The sequence below is a fragment of the Lynx rufus genome, unplaced genomic scaffold (assembly GCF_022079265.1).
Source record: "Lynx rufus isolate CCGP_SWC_20201006 ecotype Redwood Valley unplaced genomic scaffold, mLynRuf1.p SCAF_33, whole genome shotgun sequence".
Lineage (NCBI taxonomy): Eukaryota > Metazoa > Chordata > Mammalia > Carnivora > Felidae > Lynx > Lynx rufus.
Window position 1 is genome coordinate 1,928,201 of NW_025814849.1, and position 18,821 is coordinate 1,947,021.

At 52.9% G+C, this 18,821-nt stretch overlaps 1 protein-coding gene across 1 annotated transcript in view; it reads left to right on the forward strand.

Annotated features, from left to right (window-relative positions):
* The first annotated feature begins 6,338 nt into the window (after positions 1-6,338).
* TMEM132C (transmembrane protein 132C) overlaps positions 6,339-18,821 on the forward strand; it is a 309,813-nt gene continuing 297,330 nt past the window's right edge. The window contains exon 1 of the mRNA XM_047093230.1: positions 6,339-6,423. Coding sequence (XP_046949186.1) covers positions 6,339-6,423 — 85 coding nt within the window. The remainder of the gene's footprint in view (positions 6,424-18,821) is intronic.

The following is an 18,821-nucleotide window of genomic DNA, read 5'->3' on the forward strand; positions in this document are numbered from 1 at the left end:
ACCCTCCTGTCTTGCCCAGCTCCACTCTTGTTTCTTAAGATTTTGTTTTTAAGTAATCTCTCCACCCAACGAGGGGCTCGAACTCGCCACCCCGGGATCAAGAGTTACACGCCGCACCGACTAAGCCGGCCGGCCGGGCTCCCTCATCATCCCTGAAGCCAGTGATGGAGCATCACTTCCTCGAAGCCATGACTTAGAATACGCCCCATGGAGGACGTGTTCTGCTCCTTCTTGGGTTCTGGGAGAGTGGCCAGGGGGAGAAAGACCTCGCCGAGGGGGGACATTTAAAAAGAGAGGGAAATTATTAAGGGGCCCTCGGGGAGGAAAAACAGCAAGTGTAAAGTCTCTGAAGGGAGCATGAGCAGAGCAGAGGCAACAGAAGGTCCGTGCAAATGGAGTATAGGGAGGCAGGGAAACCATTCTGGCCTTCTCTGGGCTCTTCTCACATTGAATGTGCGCCTCTTGGGGCGCCTGGGTGGTGCAGTCGGTTAAGCGTCCGACTTCAGCCAGGTCACGATCTCGCGGTCCGTGAGTTCGAGCCCCGCGTCAGGCTCTGGGCTGATGGCTCGGAGCCTGGAGCCTGTTTCCGATTCTGTGTCTCCCTCTCTCTCTCTGCCCCTCCCCCGTTCATGCTCTGTCTCTCTCTGTCCCAAAAATAAATAAACGTTGAAAAAAAAAAAATTGAATGTGCGCCTCTTTTCTGATGCTCACTCAAGACCTCTGTTTGCACGTTACCTGAGGACAGATTCCTAGCCCAGTGCCCACCTGTGGTAGTCACGCAACAATTATTTATAGGGTCAAAGAAGGAAGAAGCATGGGAACTGTTTTCCTCCTGCTGCAAGACCTGATAATCCGGAAGGAGCAAGGGCGTTGCTGAGCGACTGAATCATGAATCTGAATGCCTGGTGTCTCAGGGAGGACAGGTTATGTTTTGATACAGTTATCAAATCACCCCAAAATGTCAACAGCTTAAAACAGCAAACATCCACGTCTCATTCAATATTTTTGTGACCGCTGCTGGTTGGCAGGGAACTCTGCTCATGCGTTCAGGGCCCCGGGTGACAGAGCAGCCGCCATCTTGGCCAAAGCCAGTCCCCGTGTCCATCCCCTTTGACTTTTGAGTTTAGCGAGCGGTCGGTATAAAGTATCTGTCCTCAACCGATGGCATAACAAGCCCTCCAATCTCATGGTTCTTCTGGAATGATGCGATACACTGAATGTGTTGTGATTACTTTTGTGTTGAGACACAAGAAAGAGTTTCACTTTGGTGAAATTTTCAGATAAAAAGTAGTTGGAAGAATATGACTTTGGGTAATTATGTAGGGAGCACAATGGAGTGATGATTTAGGGGAACTGGTACTCCAAAGCTGATCCCCTGATGCAGAGCCTCAAGGTGAGCTGGGGGCTTGTTGGAAATGCGGAGCGTAAGCCCCCCATCCTGATCTACTGAATTAGAATCAGCGTTCTAACAAGTTCCCAAGGAATGCATAAGCACAGTAAGGTCTGGGCATTGTTGACAGGGATTCTCTAGCCAGACTGATTGGATTCGAATCCCAGGTCTGCCAACTACTAGCTCTGTGACATTGACCAAGTTACTGCAACTGCGTGTCTCCATTTCTTTGTTCAATGGGGCTAATGACAACAGTAACGTCATCAGATTATTGTGAGGATTAAATGAGTCAGAGTATTTGTCAAAGTATTTAAAATAGTGCTGAGCACAAAATGAAAGATCTAGAAGTGTCAGGGATGATGATGGTGATGATGGCGATGATGATGCTACAAATACCGTTAAGGAAATGTCCGTGTAATTACTTCTATTTGTAACGTAATCTCAAACATTACTCAGTTCCTATACCACAAGGACCATTTGCTGACCTTGGACCCTGAGTTGAAAGGCAACGGGTAGAAAGTCTCCGCGGGTCTTTAACACAACGATGAGAGTCTGGGAAGGCAGCAGGTGGCAGGAGGGACACAGGATAAGGGTCGGTGTGGACACTTGAGCATCCGTCTTAAAAGTTGTCCTCACAGGCCAACAGTCACCTGCGTTCTGCATCTTGGCTGACGTAGCGGGCCCGTGTTCCCTCCAGGGAAGATTAATCTCCACAGAGGCTGAGTGTGGGTAGAGACCAGGGCAGCACAGCCACAGTGGTGGAAGTTACAAAGGAATACTTTTTTAGTGTTTGTTCAAAATAGAAAGGTCCAGCAAGGGAGACTTAACACAGGTCACCGAGACAGCCGGTGTAGAGAATGGGCAGACGTGAGCACACACCCGAACACAGGTCAGGGTAGCGAATGGTTACAGACAGCCTAGATTCAAACCCGGGTCGACCACTTCCTAGCTGGGTGACCCTGACTGAGCCCAATAACCACTCTGACATCAGCTTCCTGGTCTGTAAAATGGGAGCATAAACGTACGTATCCCTAGGTTGTCAACAGGATCTGTTGGCAATCAGCAAGCACCTAACAAACGTTATCGCCATTACTGTTACCGTGACCGTTACTAGTATTGGCTAAGTGAGCTGAAGATAAAATGTGGGAAACTCAGCTTCCTCGTACTAATCTACAGCTTTCCAATAGCTGCTCTCTGGACAGGGGTTCGTCTCTGTGCCCACACTCGCAGGGCTGGGAACGCGGGACGGAGCGGGTCGGACATCTTCCCCCTCGGGGCTGACGTGGGACGGGGAAGCTGTCCGTAGACAGATGGAGGTGGGAGGGAGGACGGGCTGTTTCTACACTCCACGTCCCCTACCCTGTTCCACCTTAGCCAGGTTGAGATCCTGGAGTTTGTCAGAAGAGAGAAGCCGAGGCTTATGGCTCTCACCGACGTCAAGCCCAATTTTAACTCAGAGTTGGGGGCTGCAAACCGGCCATGCCATTTCTGGGGCAGGTGGAGCGCTCATTCATCATTGAATGCCACCGCTGCTGCCTAGGAGCATGTGACTCCAGCTCCCGTCTGAGCCTCGGTAGCCCCATCTGTCCCAACGTGCCCCCACGACCTCTTACCCCCGTGTTTTCTACCTCTCCAAAGGGTGTATTGGGTACTCAGTGGCCTGGGCCAAAGCCACGGGCTCTTGCTACTTTCCCATCACCCAAACTATCCATCCGTAGGACCTTCGCCACCATCTGAAGCAGGCGGCATTAACTGCTCTCCGTCTCCACAGCAGGACTCTGCCCCTAACTCCCAGGGTGAGCCTCCAACACCCGTGTGCCTTCAGCTGACTTAGTGAACTCCAGGCTTCCTCTGCTCTCTGTGTCCTCCAAGAGGCCACGGAAGGAAAAAATGGGACCCTTGGCTCTCCCACCTCCTGGCCTTTGCGCTTTGGGTTTCTCAGCCCGAAAAGCCCTTCTTGCAGAAATTGCTGTCTTACAGGATGGGTTTCTTTGCATATTTCTTTAGAGTCCTCTTCCTGCATTGTAAGATCCATGAGTGTAGGACCTTCATCTGTTTGGCTCAGTGCTAGAACCCCATATCTGGGCCTGAAAAATGGTGAGCAACAGACAGCTATTTGTTGAGTGAGTGAATAAAAGACCAAAGGACAGTAGTTCTCCCATTAGGGCTTAAATGAGACGATGGCTGTAAACATTAAGAAAAATGTCAGCACAGGGTGACAAATGCATGCCTTCTTCCCTTCCTCCCCTCTCCTTCTTTCCTTTGTCCCTCTCTTCCTCCCTCCCTCCCTTCCTTCTCTCTAATACCAAGTACTGTAGTAAGGACTTGACATTAGGACAACCATAGCTGCCTCATGAGGCCAACACATAGCCCTTACCTTCCTTGTTCTTGGTGTATGTATAATACTTATAGGTCCCCCATCTAGAGGCAGACCTTACGGGAAACACTTGAGCCAACTTCAAGAATTGCATCCCTCGTTTGACATGATACTAAAGATTTGGAATGTAAGCACGAACAACATAAAATCTGAAGTTACCTCTTTGACTTAGGAACCCCAGGCACATGTGGAGGCAGAAGGTTTCCTCTTTCCAATAGCTCCTGTGTCGTATAAATCATGTTAATTGTCTCCATGTGCCCGCAGGCCACGGGGAGTTTCGCAACAGCCTTTGAGGGGATTAGTGGTCTCTGGTGTTTGCTATGAAATTCAGAAACGCATCTGGAAGCAATTGAAGTTAAGGAATTAATGATTTGGGGGTTAAATAATACATGCCTTAAACAAAATAAATACAGGAAACTGTTAGCCTGAATGTCTAAATTCTCACCTCCATTTGGGGGGGATTTTCCTAAAAAGAAAGAAAAAAAAAAAGGTAACCCGACCGCATCCTCCTTTTTTGTTTGTTCAGTTTTGTGTGCAAGTTTGTTTGATGTTTAGAAGGTCACAGGGCAGACGAAGTGCAGAGGGGCAGGGGACTGTGGAGGGCATAATTTGGGGTTTTTTGTTCCTATTATCAGACAGGAGGGAGAGAGGATCCTAACCCCTCAGTCAGGAATAATAGAGAAGTTGTATCTCTCACCGAGGCTGGAAACATTTAAATGAAAAATATTTCTTCTCCAGGGACTTTAGGCTAACAAATAAAAATGTGAAGGAAATGTGTTTTCCATTTTAGGGGCCCGAGTCTACTTTATGAGTGCTTCCCAAGGTTTGTCTCCACTAGCAGAATGAACTGGAGAATTGGGCAATTATCAGCACAATCCACTTAAGAAATGAAGCCTCTGCCACCCAGGCCTCCCCAGGCCTGGCTGCTTTTTCCTGCCACCTAGCCGTCTCCCCACGACAGGCATGTGGAGGGGCTGAGAAAACCCGTGAGCGCTCTTCCCTTGAAAAGCCAGTCCCGGGTCCCAGCCACGCTGGCTGGGAGAAGAAAGGGCCCCCGAGCTGGGAGTGCGCTCCAAGCCTTCGCCACCCGACACCCCTGGTTTCTCCTCGAGCCAGGCACCTGCTCCTCTGTGACTGAGCCCGGTCAGGAGAAATGGGTCTGCGGCTGCTACGATCGTTTCTCTTCGTTCCATCAAATATTTTTCTTTTCCTCTTATTTGAAATTCATTCCAGGCTCTGGTGGCCAGGCAGGATGGTGACACATGGCACAGTCATGCTTCTTTTCCGAGGCTGGGGTAAGCCAGCCCAGGTGAGAGCAGGCCCGCTGAGCCCAGACACCGATCCCAGGGGACCGCAAGGCGCGGCTGGGGAGGGCTGGGCCTCCCGGAGAAGCTTCTGGGCTCCTAATGCATCGCGAGATGGAGTTGGGGTCCCGCCTGCAGATCGTTCAGCGCCCCCCGCCCCCCGCCGCGGTCCCCGAGAACCAGTAACCGCACGGGCAAGCCCAGGCAAGCGGCCGCGATGCCCGCGCGCAGGGAGAGCAGCGCTGCATGAGTAGGGTGGTGGCGGGGGGGGGGGGGGAGAGAGGTGCACATCTTCCTCGTCTGAACCTCGGGTCTCTAGCCACTGCAGGATCAGGTCTGGCAAGGAGAGGGGAGCGTCCCCGCCTCCCTCCCTCCCCCTCGTCCTCCGAAGAGTTAGTAAAAAGCTCATTGGGGTGGGGGCGACGCGCACCAGTATGAAAGGATACACAGTGGGAAATGAGCCTCCCACCCCGGGGTTCCAGCCCCCCTCCCAGAGATACGGCACACGGACGCACACACATGTGCACACGCCTCTGTATCCTATGCACCCGGGTCCCCCCTTACACGGTGCCGCCCGTGGCTTTCCCCACTGAATGATCTGTCCAGAGCTTTCCGCAGCGAATGCACGAGACTTCCACTTCCAGATGTCCCCAGCTCTCAAGACAAAAAAAAAAATCCAGGGATGACCGGAAATCGAGGTGCAAGGCAGTGCCTACCCCTCGCCCCGCCGCGGCCTCGGGAGGGCGGCGCGGGGAAGGGTCCAGCTCCATCTTGAGGCGCGGGTCCCTGCGCCGAAGTCTCCGGGACGTGAGCCGCAGGGCGCGGGGGGCGGGCGGCCGCACGCGGGCGGAGCGGACCCCCGGGGGCGGCCAGAGCCCCGGCTCTCCGCGCTCGGGGTCTCCTCCCACCACCAGGGATCCCTCCCGCGCGCCCCTCCCCGCAGGGCGAGCTGGGCCCCGGACCGGGGCGGGGCCGGGGGCGGGGCCGGGGGGGGCAGGCCGGGGGTGGGCGGGCCCTGGGGTGGGCGGGGCAGGCGGCGGCTGCGGCGGCGGCTGGAGAAAAGTTGTCCCGGCCAGAGCGCGCGCTGCCGCGGGATCCGGAGCCGCCGCGTCGCCACGGCTGGGGCAGGCGCGACCACCGGATCCGCAGCCGGGCCGGCCGACTCGCAGCCGGGGGTCGCCCCGGGGCATGGGACAGCCGGCGGGGACGGCGGGCCGGCGCTGCGCCCCGGGCGGGCGGAGGGCGGCCTGAGCTGCCGGGACGCAGGATGCGCTCCGAGGGCGCGGCCCCCGGGCCGGTGGCGCCGCTGTGCGGGGCGCTCAGCCTGGTGCTCGGCGCGCTGCTGGGCAAAGGTAAGGCGGGGCGGGAAGTTCCCGGGCCTCGGTGAGCCGGGGCGGGGGGAGCCGGAAGGCGGGGTGTCGCCGGGACCTTGGGGAGGGCTCTGGTCCCACCCGGAGCTCCTGTGCCGGGCGCCCAGCGGCCCTTGCCTAGCCGGGAGCACCCGGTTGGGCGCCGCGTGCGTGGGGTCTGGGCAAATTCCGCTGGTCGGCTCTATCCGGGTTCTGGGTGCCTCCCAGGGGTGAGGGGGGGCGTGGCTGGGGGGGCACTGTGGCCCCCAGGCCCGAATTCCGTGCGGACCTAACCCAGCCCCAGCAGTCACCCTGTGGAGCGGGGAGCCTGCCTCGTTGCCCCCCCTCCCCCAGCCCCCCGGTCGGTCACACTGGGACAGGAGGTCCAGGAGGGCGGACCTGGTCCTTTGCGCCCCGGCCGTGGGGTCCCGAGAAGCGACCTCGACCCCCGGAGGAACGCGCGCTCTCCGCGCGCCGCTCGCGGGGGCGCCGGCGGGAGCCCGGCTTGGAGGCGGCGCGCCTGGTGCGTGCGGCAAGGTGGGGGGCGCGGCGGCGGCCCGGGACCTGGGCTTCCCGGCAGCGCGGTCCCCGGAGGCCGCGCGCCTCAGTCTCCTCATCTCGGCAATGGGGACGACGACCCTGCCCAAGGCTGGGGAGGCTGCGGCGAGCGAGTGCCGGGCGCGCAGAGGGCTCACGGAGGGTGCCGCTGCCACTGTCGTGGCGGCCGTGGGCGTGTGCGCTGGGGCCAGCGGCGGGAGCGGCGCGGAGAGCGGGGCCCGGGCCCGGAAGCGCCCTTCCCGGCCGGGCGCCGGCGCCGGGGCCGCGGGCGGGCGGGGACTGCGGCGCGCACATCGCTGTGCGGAGTCCCGGCTGCCGGGCCGGGCGCGTAAGAGGAGAGGGGCGCTCCCCTGCCGCCGGCGGCGCGCGGGGCGGGAGACCCGGGTCTCAGGGTGACACGGCGGTGGCACAGGCGTCCCTGCGCCTTCGCGCGGCGCCGCGGCCCGGGCCCGGTCGAGTGCAGCCCGAGGAGAATCCCGGCTCTCTCCCGGCCCAGGCTCTGCGGGCTGGGCCGCTAAGGCGTCGGGAGACACAAGTTGCCAACTGAGGTTAAAAAGTAGCATTTGCTTTTCCAAAGTGCTTAAGCACCGACCGAAATTCCAGAGAAATCTGCGTGCCTTGAGGCTGCAGGTTCCCAGGCGCACCACCTGGACAGAGTCGTTGTTTTCTCGAACAGTGTTCCTTTCTCCCAGAGCCCCAGGTAGACGGCAGTGTGCGCTCGCGCGCCAAGGGCTGGGGATACTTTTCTGTTTTATCTGGAAGAGCAAACATTCGGCATCTGGCGCCTTAATTCTGCTGTTATAGCTCTGGGTCCTATCATTTGTAGGATTCGGTTTCCCAACATGTAAAGTGGCCATTAAAAAAGAAATCCCTTCCCCAAATACTTCCCGGCGACTTTGGGATGGGAAGGCGGCTGGACGGATGATGGAGAGGAAGGTGGGGTCATTGTAAAGTGACCAAGGGGTGAGAGCCCCTGATCAGGTTTACTCCCCGCCTCCGTAGAGGATGTAATCAGGCCAGAAGTCTGGGTGCTGAAGGTGCCTTGTAAAAGTAAGTTGTGGGCTTCTCTTAATTAAATCCCTTCTTGCCGCCCCCCCACCCCCCAATCTGGAGGATTCTAACTGTGATTTAGAAGAGGTACCCTTACAAATGCCCATGCAGAGGAAGCTAGGGGCAGAGATTTGGTGGGAAAGTGGGCCTGGGAGTTTTATTTTCAAAATGCTGTTTACACAGCAAGGGTTGGGGGGACGGAGACTACAGGGATGGAGATTTCCCACCTCTACCCACAGTCACCCCTCCCTGGCTTAGCGCCACCTTGATTTTCCTTTCCTTGCTTCCTTCTGCTTGACAGTTTTCAGCTGCGGTTTGGGGGCCTGCGGCCCGCAACTCATCCCCTGTCAAATGTTTTCCATTGTTTCCCAGGACCGAAAGCAGCCCCCTTCTGATGCCTCCCCAAAGAAAAAGTGAGATTTCTTCTAGAGAGGAAAGTGTCCCCACCCTCATTTAAATCTGTGCTGGCTGGGGGGGGGGGGGGGGGGGGGAGGAGCCTTCTCTGACTCTTCCTGCCGGAGGATTTAAGTGCTGATTTCTAGAATCCTTGAAACCACTGATCAATGTTTATTACCAATTGTACGTTTATTTTCCACTGTGGATTTAAGTCTCTGCAAGTCTCAGGGTTTAGAGTAGAGTCCTTGTTCCTGGGAGGTTCTATAAATAGCCAGGACGAAAGAAGGGAGTCTTCCTAAGATTTAAGACCTAAGATGTAAGTAAGACTCGGGTAGGTGAGGGGAAGTGTCCTTCAGTTAGAGGTTGAGGAATTGACCCCAGATGAGGCAGCGGGAGGGGCCTCGGTGGGCTGAGAGGCTGCCCCAGAATGTACTCATGCTTGTTGGTCGCATACAGGACCCTGGGGAAGGTCACACGAGACCACACAGCCTGTTCTGAAGTCTGTGGGGCCCGATGTGCTTCAAGATTCAGAAATACTGACACCTTTGAAGAGCTGACTAGCCAGAGGCATAGGGTCGCACACACCTATGGTATAGCACCCCCAGGCTGGGTGTGGGTTTGGACCCTGTAACTGCACACGTTGGTAATTTTGCGTGAACTGTACAAGTACGTAAAGGAGGATAATACCCCAACTAGCCTCGCTTCGCTTTATTTAATTTATTGATGCGTGTAGTTACTTCTTCTAAAGATTTTAAGTCCTCTCTACACCCACCATAGGGCTCGAACTCACAACCCACACGCCCTACCGTGAGCCAGCCGGGCGCCCTGAGGCTCGCTTCGCTTTGAATCCACACTGGCCGCCAAGTGAATTAAGACCAAACAAGCAGACCTTTTGGGATTTCGAGGTTCTTAAAATTTTTGTTTGTTTGTTTTTATTTATTTTTGAGACAGAGCGCAAGCAGGGGAGGGGCAGAGAGAGAGGGAGACACAGAATCCGAGCTGTCAGCACAGAGCCCCATGTGGGGCTCGAGCTCACAAACCGTGAGATCACGACCTGAGCCGAAGTCTGACGATTAACCGACTGAGCCCCCTGGGTGCCCGGGTGTTGTTTTTTAGAAAGTGAGTGGGCTCCCCAGATTGGGAGAATTCATGATTAAAGCAGGATTTACAACTTCAACCTTGCGTGCACATTTCCATAGGCCTCCACTGTGCCAAAGCTTGACATAGGAGTGCCTCCTGGGTGGGCTGCTTATTCATTCACCTGCTTCCCCTCCTTGCTGCCCTCCCCCAGCCACTTGGGCCTCGGGCTCTTTCTTCTTCCTTTGTCTCACTGTTCACTGTTCACTTAATCACAAGAGTGGCCAGCGTCAGGCAGAGAACTCAGAACTCTCAATTATGTTAGTAGCTAACACCTCCATGAGCAGAGGTTAAAACAAAGCCTCTGCATGTATTAGATATTTCATACATCCATAGTCATGAGAAGCAAGGTTAATAAAAACGAGTCTTTGGTATATTAATTGGAGTGAAAGGGAGTATTACTGAATTAATGGAATAAATGGGAAGTCTGATGGATAGAATTTTTTTTATAGCAATCCACTTTGTTTAAAAGTCAGATTTATTAAGATATAATTTGCATACAGTAGAATTCACCCTTTTGAGTACAGTTATACGTTTCGACAAACCCTTGTACTCCTGCAAACACCGCCACCGTGATGGTGCAGAATATTTCCATCACTCCCCAAAATTCGTCTGTGCCCCGGGTGGCCTCCCCGCAGCCCCTGGCAGCCGCTCGTCCCTTTTCTGTCCTTATAGGTCTGCCTTTTTCATAATTCCGTAAAAATGGGGTCATGAGGTGATGCAGCTTTCCAATCTTTTGCTTAGTGCAGCGCACTGAATAAATATTCACCCACATCCAGTACAACAGGTTGTTCCTTCTGGATGGTACGTGACATTCCGTCGGATACCTGGGTCACACTCGTTTATTTGTTTCCTAGTTGAGGGACATTTGGATTACCCCTAGCTTTTGGTAATTATGCAAAGCGTCACTGTAAATACTCACAAGCAAGTTTTCACGCGGACGTAGTTTTTTGTTCTCTTCGGGTACGTACCCGGGACTGGGACTGCCGGCTGTTACGGTTAGTGGATGTGTAACTTTATCCCACTGCAAACTCTTTTCATACGTAGTGACATTTCGCATTCGCACCAGCAAGGTATGAGAGTCCCAGCTGATTTCTGTCTCCATCACTGCTCACTGCTCACCGTTTTGTTTTCTTTGATTTTTAATAGTTTTAGGAGGGGGCAGTGGTGTTTCTTTGAGGTGTCGGTTGTCAGCCTTACGACTAACGGTGTTCAGCATTCTTTGTGATCATTTGCTGTTTTCTGTTTTCTTTGGTGAACTGTCTCTTTCCGAGACATTTTACGGAGACCTTCTGCCACTCCGTGTTTTTGGAAAAGCAAAGGTGTGTAATTTTAATGAAGTTTGCTGTGTTAATTTTACTCTTGGTAATTTGGTGTCACATTGAAGAAGTATTTGCCTAGCCCACGGTCACAGGGACGCTTCACATGTTCACCGTGTTGTTCAGGCACCTCCCATTCCTACTGACTTTAGTTTTTTCTTCCGTCAGTTACTCAGAGGAGTGTTGAGATCTCCAGCTCTGTTTTGCAGCTGTCTGTTTTTCATTAAAGTTCTGTCAGCTTTTCCTTCGTATATTTTGAAACACAGCTTTAGGTCCATACACACCTAGTATTGTTATGTCTTTGTGGTGAATTGACCTCTTTTTCATTATGTGATAGCCTTCTTTATCCTTGGAAAAATGTTTTGAAGTCTGTTTCATCTGCTATTAACATAGGCACCCCAGCTTTCCTTTGATTAGTGTTTGCGCTTGTCAAATCTTTTTTTTTTTAATTTTTTTAATGTTTATTCTTGAGAGAGAGAGACAGAGTGTGAGCAGGGGAGGGGCAGAGAGAGAGAGAGAGAGAGAGAGCGTGAGCACAAGTCGGGGAGGAACAGAGAGAGAGAGGGAGACACAGAATCCAAAGCAGGCTCCAGGCTCCAAGCTGTCAGCACAGAGCCCGATGTGGGACTTGAAGCCATTAACGTCAAGATCATGATCTGAGCCAAAGTTGGACACTTAACTGACTGAGCCCCCTGTAAAATCTTTTTTTTTTAACTAATCTATTTATTTATTTATTTTTTATAAGTGTTTATTCATTTTTGAGAGAGAGAATGTGAGTGGGGAAGGGGCAGAGAGGGAGAGGAACAGAGGATCTGAAGCGGGCTCCACGCTGACAGCAGTAAACCCAAGGTGGGGCTTGAACTCACGACCCATGAGATCATGACCCGACCTGAAGTCAGACACTCACCCGACTGCGCCATCCAGGTGCCCCTGTGTCTTTATATTTAATGTTGTTTGTTGGGTTTTGCCTGTTCATTCCATCTGTTAATCTGTGTCTTTTAATCTTTGTGTTTAGACCGTTTATATTTAATGTGATTATTGATATGTTTGCATGGAAATCTGCCACCTTGCTCTTTGTTTTCTTTATAATCCACCTGTTCTTTACCTTTTTTTCTTATTTTTCTGCATGGTTTTGTATTGGATACATGTTTCATGATTCCATTTATGTCCATATTGGCTCACTAGTCCTACCTCTTTAAATTTTAGTCATTGCTGTAGGGTTTACAAAATACGTCTTTAATTCATCAGAGCCTACATTCACAATGTGTTATGCTGCTTTAAATGTTGTGTAAGAAACTTAAAACAGTTCACGTCCAATACTTTTTCCCTCTATGTATAATCCTTTTCAAGTGCGTACATCTTACACCCTAGGAATCGCTAAGAGAATTTTCAGTTAGAGATTATTTGTATATACTTTGAGGAAGGATAAAAATCATGTTTCATCCGCTTGCCTTGGTTTCTGAGTGGGTACTTCTTATACCCTTGAAACAGTTTTCTCTGCGGGACTTTGTTCTGTCTCCTGCTTGTGTGCTGAGCTGCACAAAAGTGTTTAAACACCTTAGGGATTTAGAAGTTAACTGCCTTTAAGGAGAGAACAAAGGTGAAATACAACACAGCCAAGTCTGAATTAGCAAAATTTCCAGGACAGCGGTTCTAGATGCTCTCCTAGAGTGACTGATTCCTTGTCTTCTGCAGCGTGTACGTTCCTTTGCCACTGATTAAGGATGTTCTTAGTGGTAATGTTAGGCGTGTTTGGTTCACAATTGCAAATGTCTGCAATGCTAAGGCAATTCAAAGGGTCCATATAGGAGACCATGCGTTCTCTACATAAAATGCCTTTTCTCTCTTCCTCAGCACTCTTCCTGTTGTCAGCAACTTGCAAAACTATCACTTATGGATTAGGTAGGCAGGCTCAGTACCATAGAAGGAGAAGCTTAAGTTTGAGCCTTTGTTGTGTCATTTCCTAGATGCATTGGTCAGAAGCCTGTGTCAGCCACAGAAACATCTCAGGGCCGCCTGAGAAATAGGGATTTGGAGCGCATGATCCTGGAGGTAGAGGAGAAAGGAGCCGGTTTCCTACGGGTCAGAAGTTGCCTTATTATAATTGATGTCTTGCCTCACGGTGCTGCCATCGTTTTATTCATTTTATCTCTGTGCTCCCGTTTTAGAATCTAGGGAGAAGGAAAGCCTAGAACCCTGGGCGAACTTTAGCATCACCTGGGGAGCTTTCAAAAATGCTAATCGCCAGGCCCTACCCCACACTGATTGAATGAGGATCTTTGGTAGCGGTGGACGAGGGGTGGGCATCGAGGCGGGGTTGGTCGTACTTAGTTTTCTGAAGCTGCTCTGGGGATTCCACGGTGTATCCAGGATTGAGAACTGGTTGCCTAGGGTCCTGTCTGCGCAGAAAAGGTGAAGACCCTGTGATGGACACTTTCACCAATTTCGTATTCAAGGGGAAAGGGTACTTCTCCCAGACGAAAAAGGAGGAGCTGTTACGCAAGGCGGTGGGATGGGCGCTGGATGCGAAATCAGCCCCTGTCCATCCAGCCTCGGTTTCACGAGGTGGCAGTAATAGCACCTGCTCTGCAGGATTATTGAGAATGTGGAGGGAACAGCGAGCGGGAGACCTTAGCACCGGGCGGTAGTCTCCTGAGGCTGCTGTCACAAGTAACGCCGACCTGGGCAGCTCAGTGTGACAGAACCGTGCTCTCTCTCAGTTGAGGAGCCTGAAATCTGAACTCCGGTGCCGGAGGGGCCGTGCTTTTCTGAAGACTCTGGGGGAGGACCCTTCTTTGTTCTGTCCGCTTTGCTGACTCCGGGTGCTCCCTGCCTGCACCTGGACCCCCCAGCCTCTGCCTTCCTCCTCACGTAGCTTTCTCTGCACACCTCTTCCCTCTGCCTTACGAGGACACCTGTCACTGATTTCCGGCCCACTCTAACCCGGGGTGAAGTCGTCCTGAGATCTTGGACTGAATTACGTCTGAAAAGACCCATTTTGCAAATCAGGTCACGTTCACAGGTCCCATGTGCACATATCTCTTGGCGGCCACCATTCCATCCATCATAGCCGGCGAGATCAGGCACGTAGAAAAAGCTCACCAGGGGCGCCTGGGTGGCTCAGTCGGTTAAGCGTCCGACTTCGGCTCAGGTTATGATCTCACGGTCGGTGGGTTCGAGCCCCGTGTCGGGCTCTGTGCTGACAGCTCAGAGCCTGGAGCCTGCTTTGGATTCTGTGTCTCCCTCTCTCTCTGCCCCATCCCCACTCATGCTCTGTCTCTCTCTGTCTCAAAAATAAATAAACATTTAAAAAAAAAAAAGAAGAAAGATAAAAGACAAAGCTCACTAAACCATAGCTCTTAGGATATGCATAATTACCAAAGCCACAGAGAAGGGGAATCACACAACGTGATCCGATAGAAACTACCCGTGGATATTTTTTAAGTAACTGGGCATCATGTATAAGAAAGAACAGTGAGCATGGCAATATCGGGGAACAGGAAACTGTGGTCACGTGTGAAGGTGTCCACTCATTATCAGCCTAAACAGAGAGCTGGTGGTTTATATTCTGAGACCTCCCTTGCTTAAATGCAGCTTGGATGTGATTCTGTCTGGCTTAGTCTCCTAATACCCGTGATACCTGCCTTCTCCCCTGGGTCCCCAGAGTATCAGAACCATCGAGAACAGCTCTCTCGTCTTTCCTGGGTTAAAGTTTTCACCCAGCTCTGCTGCGGACTTTTCATCTTTCTTGTTCGGTGCCTCCCTCCAGCCCCTTAATTACAATGTCTGCTTTCCGCCGTGTTTCCTCACGGTCTCTGCGGACTCAGAAGCAGTAGACGTGTGGATATAACACTACCCACTTGGGCATATGGTGGTCGATGAGCAGCTCTTCGAGGCAATGAGGGATTCTCGTCTTCTCCAAATAAACAAAGGAAGTTTAAAGCAGTCACCCGCCATCCCCGCCACACACACAGAACAGAAGGCTACTTCTGCTCTAACCTTGGCGTTCCAGCGAAGTGATGATTTGAAGCCAAAAAAAAAAAAAAAAAAAAAAATCTAAACCTCACCCCATAAACAGGATGTGGTGCTGGGAGCGGCATCTCCAGTGGAAACAATGAGGTTGTGTTTGAAGCCCTCGGACAGGTTTTCCCGCCTCCCTGAGGGAGGTGGTCTTTGAAAACGCACCAAAATGCCCCACATCCCTTGATCAGTCCTGACTCCCTTGGTTGCAAATAGTGAAAAACCCGACTTGCGCACATGGAATCAAAGCCACGGACTTTAAAAAAAGGAAAAGAAAAAAAAGGCGGGTAGAATAAATGATGTTGCTCAGGTGACTGAAAAGCCCGTGTGGGCTTCAGACACTGCTAGATCCAGGGGTCAGTGAGTGCCACCAGACAGAGCTCTCGGCTGTCTGTTCTCTCCCATGCTCTCTGTGTTGGCTGCGTTTTTGGGTGGTCGTCGTTGTCACCACGGGCCCTCCAGCTTCACGTCTTGTTCACAGAGCGCACTCACGAAAAAGAAAGTGGCAGGGTGCCTGGGGGGCTCAGTCCCTTGAGCATCTGACTTTGGCTCAGGTCACGATCTCGGGGTCTGTGAGTTCGAGCCCCGCATCGGGCTCTGTGCCGACAGCTCCGAGACTGGAGCCTGCTTCGGATTCTGTGTCTCCCTCTCTCTCTGCCCCTCCCCTGCTCGCTCTCTCTCTCTCTCTCTCTCTCAAAAGTAAACAAACATTAAAAAAATAGAAGGACAGGGGCGCCTGGGTGGCGCAGTCGGTTAAGCGTCCGACTTCAGCCAGGTCACGATCTTGCAGTCCGTGAGTTCGAGCCCCGCGTCAGGCTCTGGGCTGATGGCTCAGAGCCTGGAGCCTGTTTCCGATTCTGTGTCTCCCCCTCTCTCTGCCCCTCCCCCGTTCATGCTCTGTCTCTGTCTGTCCCAAAAATAAATAAACGTTAAAAAAAAAATTAAAAAAAAAAATAGAAGGACAGAAAGTGGCTTCCCAGGGGTGCCCGGGTGGCTCACTTGGTTGGGCATCCAGCTTTTGGTTTCAGCTGAGGGCACAGTCTCAGGGTTGTGAGATCGAGCCCTGTGTTGGGCTCCACACTGACAGCTGAGAGCCTGCTTGGGATTCTCTCTCTCCCTCTCTCTCTGCCCCTCCCCTGCTCCCTCTCTCTCTCTCTCTCAAAATAAGTAAACATTAAAAATATTATTAAAAGAAGGAAGTGGCTTCCCAAATGATCATAGAAAGAGTTGATGGAGTACATCTCACGTCGCTCACTGGGGTCCCTGCCCAGCCCTGAGCCAGTCAGGGGTGAGACGAGAGAGAGAACGGAGGTGAAGACTGGCCAGGCCTGGGATGTGCTGGTCTCGGGAGCCCGGGGTCATCGTACAGAGGGCGTCGTGGCCCAGAGACCGGGCAGGCCCTACGAGACGCCGGGTGGGCACGAGTCTGTCCAGCCAAGCAAACGAGCGACACGAGGGAAACCAGAAGCCAGTGGGGCGGCTGCCTGTGGCAGCTGTCATCAGTCGGAGGCGCAGCCCGCGGGAGGTCACCCTGTCCCCCGGCCGTGTGCACACGTGGCCGCGTCCAGGCCCTCGCGCCTCCTCCCCCTCCCAGGCACCTGCACCGCACAGTGGTTTTCTCGGGTCTTCCCTTAGCTCTGACTTTCCTCCTCCCCTCTCCGCCTCCCTCCCTGCATCAGACCTTCCCTCGGGGGCGGGCCGGGGACCGGGCACTACAGCAGGGGCAGTGAGGTCTTCTCCCTTCTGCCACCTGCCAGGCGCCCGCCCAGGACCCAGAGGGGCCCCCGGACTCTGGAGCACTCAGCCACAGAAGGCGGCCTTGAGAGGCATCCTCGCTCACGAGCAAGAAACCGGATCCTGGGGGAGATCTCCATTTGGGGGGTTTGTTCCGCTCCAGCGCCGTTTCCTCGTTCCTCCTCCCTGCGTGGCCATGTGTTTGTGAATCTTTTGGGTCAGTGCACAGCCTCAGGTGACCGTTTTCCTTCTTTTCCCCCTTCATAACTGTAAGCAGAGAATTGACTCTGAGAGCAGGCCCTCTCCATTTTCCTTCAGACCTGGTGTTTTCGTCTAGTGCGCTGATGTCCTGATGACAAAATGCCATTTTCTTGCCGGAGTCTGTCATTCCCTGCTACTGGTCAGTTGTCTCTCCGGCCACGGTGTGGCCCTGGACACCGGCATCCCACCCGCAGCAGCTTTGGCAGGGAGGTTGCCCATCAGTTCGGGGGGCTCCCTTTCGTATTCACGGGCAAGGAAGTGTGCGGACATCAGCTTCATGCCAACCCTCAGTGGCTGGGATTTCCCGGTCAGGGGGATTTGGGGTTTTTTTTCTCAGATGCCTTAACCGCCTGTTCTCGCGGCGCACACGTTGCTGATGATTTGGTCCTGTCACTTCCTCATTCCTCACTGCCGATCCTGTAGAGAGAGTCCTTGATGACTCGAGAAGACCGAAGTGTCCACCGTTGTCAGCTCGTAGCAACTGCATCTCGGTTGAGGAGGCCCCCTTCAGACGCTTCCTGACCAGCAGTGAGATGGCGTCGTCCTCTGTTCAGAACCCTGCAGGGGCAGGGGCAGAGGCAGAGGCTCCCGTCAGATTCAGAGCCAGAGTCGCAGTCTGTTGCAGGAGCTCCGAGGTGCTGGGTGACCTCTGATCCCCGAGCACCCTTCTGGCCTCATCTCAACCTCCACACCGTCACATGTGGACTCCGACCGCAGGACCTTTGCACGTGCATATTCACTTCACTGACGCTATCCACGTCAGGTCTCTGATCACAGGTCACCTTCTCTTAGAGAAGTCTCTCTTTCTCTGTGCCATCTGCTGAGTCGTCTCCTTACGGCACTTTCTGTGCTCCTTCCTTTTTTCTTTTCTTTTAGTCTTTCTTCGCACTTATCACCACCTGATAATCCACAGATTTGACGTATTTGTTTGTCGGTCTCCCTCTCCCCTAGGATTTAAGCTCTCTGAGAACAGAAAGTGTTTTCTGTCCCGTTCACTGTCGTGTGTCCCTGTTCTCCTTACCAGCTCCACTGCCTGGCGTGTATGAGGCCCTTACTACTTGGCGGATGAGTGACTTAATTCTATCTTTGTGTCTGCCTTTCACACAGAGCAAGTCTCTTCGATCTTGGAAGGTCAGAAAAACAGGTACGTTTTATGGGCAGGACCTCTTTAGCTGGCTACCATTTTATGAAGGGTCTCGGACTGGGCTCAGAACCTGCCAGTATCCCTTCGTCCCCTCAGTCACTCCAGAAGAGCGTCCCTGTCAGATTTGAGGTGAGAAGGTTCATACAGGAGCGTGATGCTGGCCAGGAGATGTGCTGGCCAGAGGCCGGTTAAGTCTCCCACGTTCTTTCTGTGTGGCCATCCTTTCCTGCGCCCCTCTGCCTCTTTCTGGTGAGATCCAAGAGAGGCTCCTTCGCAGATAATGGTTCCCAGAAGTGGCCACAGGAAAGGAATCAACTTAAAACAGAGACCAGAATTTCACTGTGTAAACAGTGAAAAACATCCTTGATTAGGACTTTCTCTGAACAACTGAGTGGATTACGGAAATAATGGCAAGTGATTGCACATGGGTACGAGATATCTTTTGGGGGATGATGAAATTATACTAAAATTAGTCATCAGATACGGCTTGATCCAGGTGTTCAATTACGACATCAGTCTTTGTTTCGTTCTTTTCTTTGTTTTAGTTCTTCTCTTTGCCTGTGATGGTGGCGTCTCGCGGTTTCACCTTCTCACCCTTGCTGAGGTGAGGCTGTACCGTGTCTCACTGCCTCAGTTTGGTTCTAGAACCTGGGGGAGGAGCTTCTGAGGGCTCAGAGTGGGGTGCCGAGGAAAATCTGGGTGGTACCGCGAGAAAAAACGGTGAGCGACTGGGGACAAAAAAAAACCGACGTCCCTACGTTTCCAAATCGAGGAGTATGCAC